Source organism: Calidris pugnax, unplaced genomic scaffold (assembly GCF_001431845.1).
Source record: "Calidris pugnax isolate Ruff unplaced genomic scaffold, ASM143184v1 scaffold18, whole genome shotgun sequence".
In the NCBI taxonomy this organism is placed as follows: domain Eukaryota; kingdom Metazoa; phylum Chordata; class Aves; order Charadriiformes; family Scolopacidae; genus Calidris; species Calidris pugnax.
In genome coordinates, this window is record NW_015090812.1 from 5,804,766 (window position 1) to 5,805,334 (window position 569).

General features: G+C 43.2%; 1 protein-coding gene across 4 annotated transcripts in view; it reads right to left on the minus strand.

Moving 5' to 3' along the window:
• ELAVL4 (ELAV like neuron-specific RNA binding protein 4) overlaps positions 1-569 on the minus strand; it is a 75,461-nt gene that overhangs the window by 71,030 nt on the left and 3,862 nt on the right. The window contains exon 1 of one of the 4 annotated variants that reach the window (XM_014939382.1): positions 240-524. The exons of the other annotated variants lie outside the window; for them this stretch is intronic. Within the exon in view, the coding sequence (XP_014794868.1) occupies positions 240-263 (24 nt within the window). The 5' untranslated portion in view covers positions 264-524. Of the gene's footprint in view, positions 1-239; positions 525-569 lie in introns of those variants that run through there. 4 annotated transcript variants of the gene reach the window in all.

Below are 569 nucleotides of genomic sequence, written 5' to 3' on the forward strand. Positions count from 1 at the left end.
GAAACGCCGTCAAGTGCCATCACAGTTAGACACGTTAAATAGATATATAGATATATACACACACGCACAGGCAGACATATCCCCCCCACCACCACCACTTCCAAAAAAAATAAATAAACAAGGCTCTCTAATTTTATTTTTATGACTCACGATCCACCACCCCGAAACAAAAGAAATTCGCGAGGGCACCCGAGAAGCGAGACAAAACCCCACGAGCAGGCTCTCCCCCGTTCACTTACCATTTTCAAGCCATTCCACTCCATCTGTGATCACAAAGATGGACCCTTACAGCCCCTCACAGAGTCAAAAGCAAAAAGAGCGTTATGTAAAAGCTGACATTCCTTCTTACAGCGCTGCTGCCCAACGATGCAACAAAATCGACATATACTAGGCGCTGCAACACATACAAGCCTCCTCCTCTTTTTATGAGGTCATGACAGGAAACTCTTTGAAATACAATATGCAGCATTTACTGAAGCTCATATAAATCACCCTCTTTTAAAATTACCATACCTATTGCGCAGTCCACCAAAAGAAAATTACCAATCTCGAGGCTTTTTTTTTCCCCC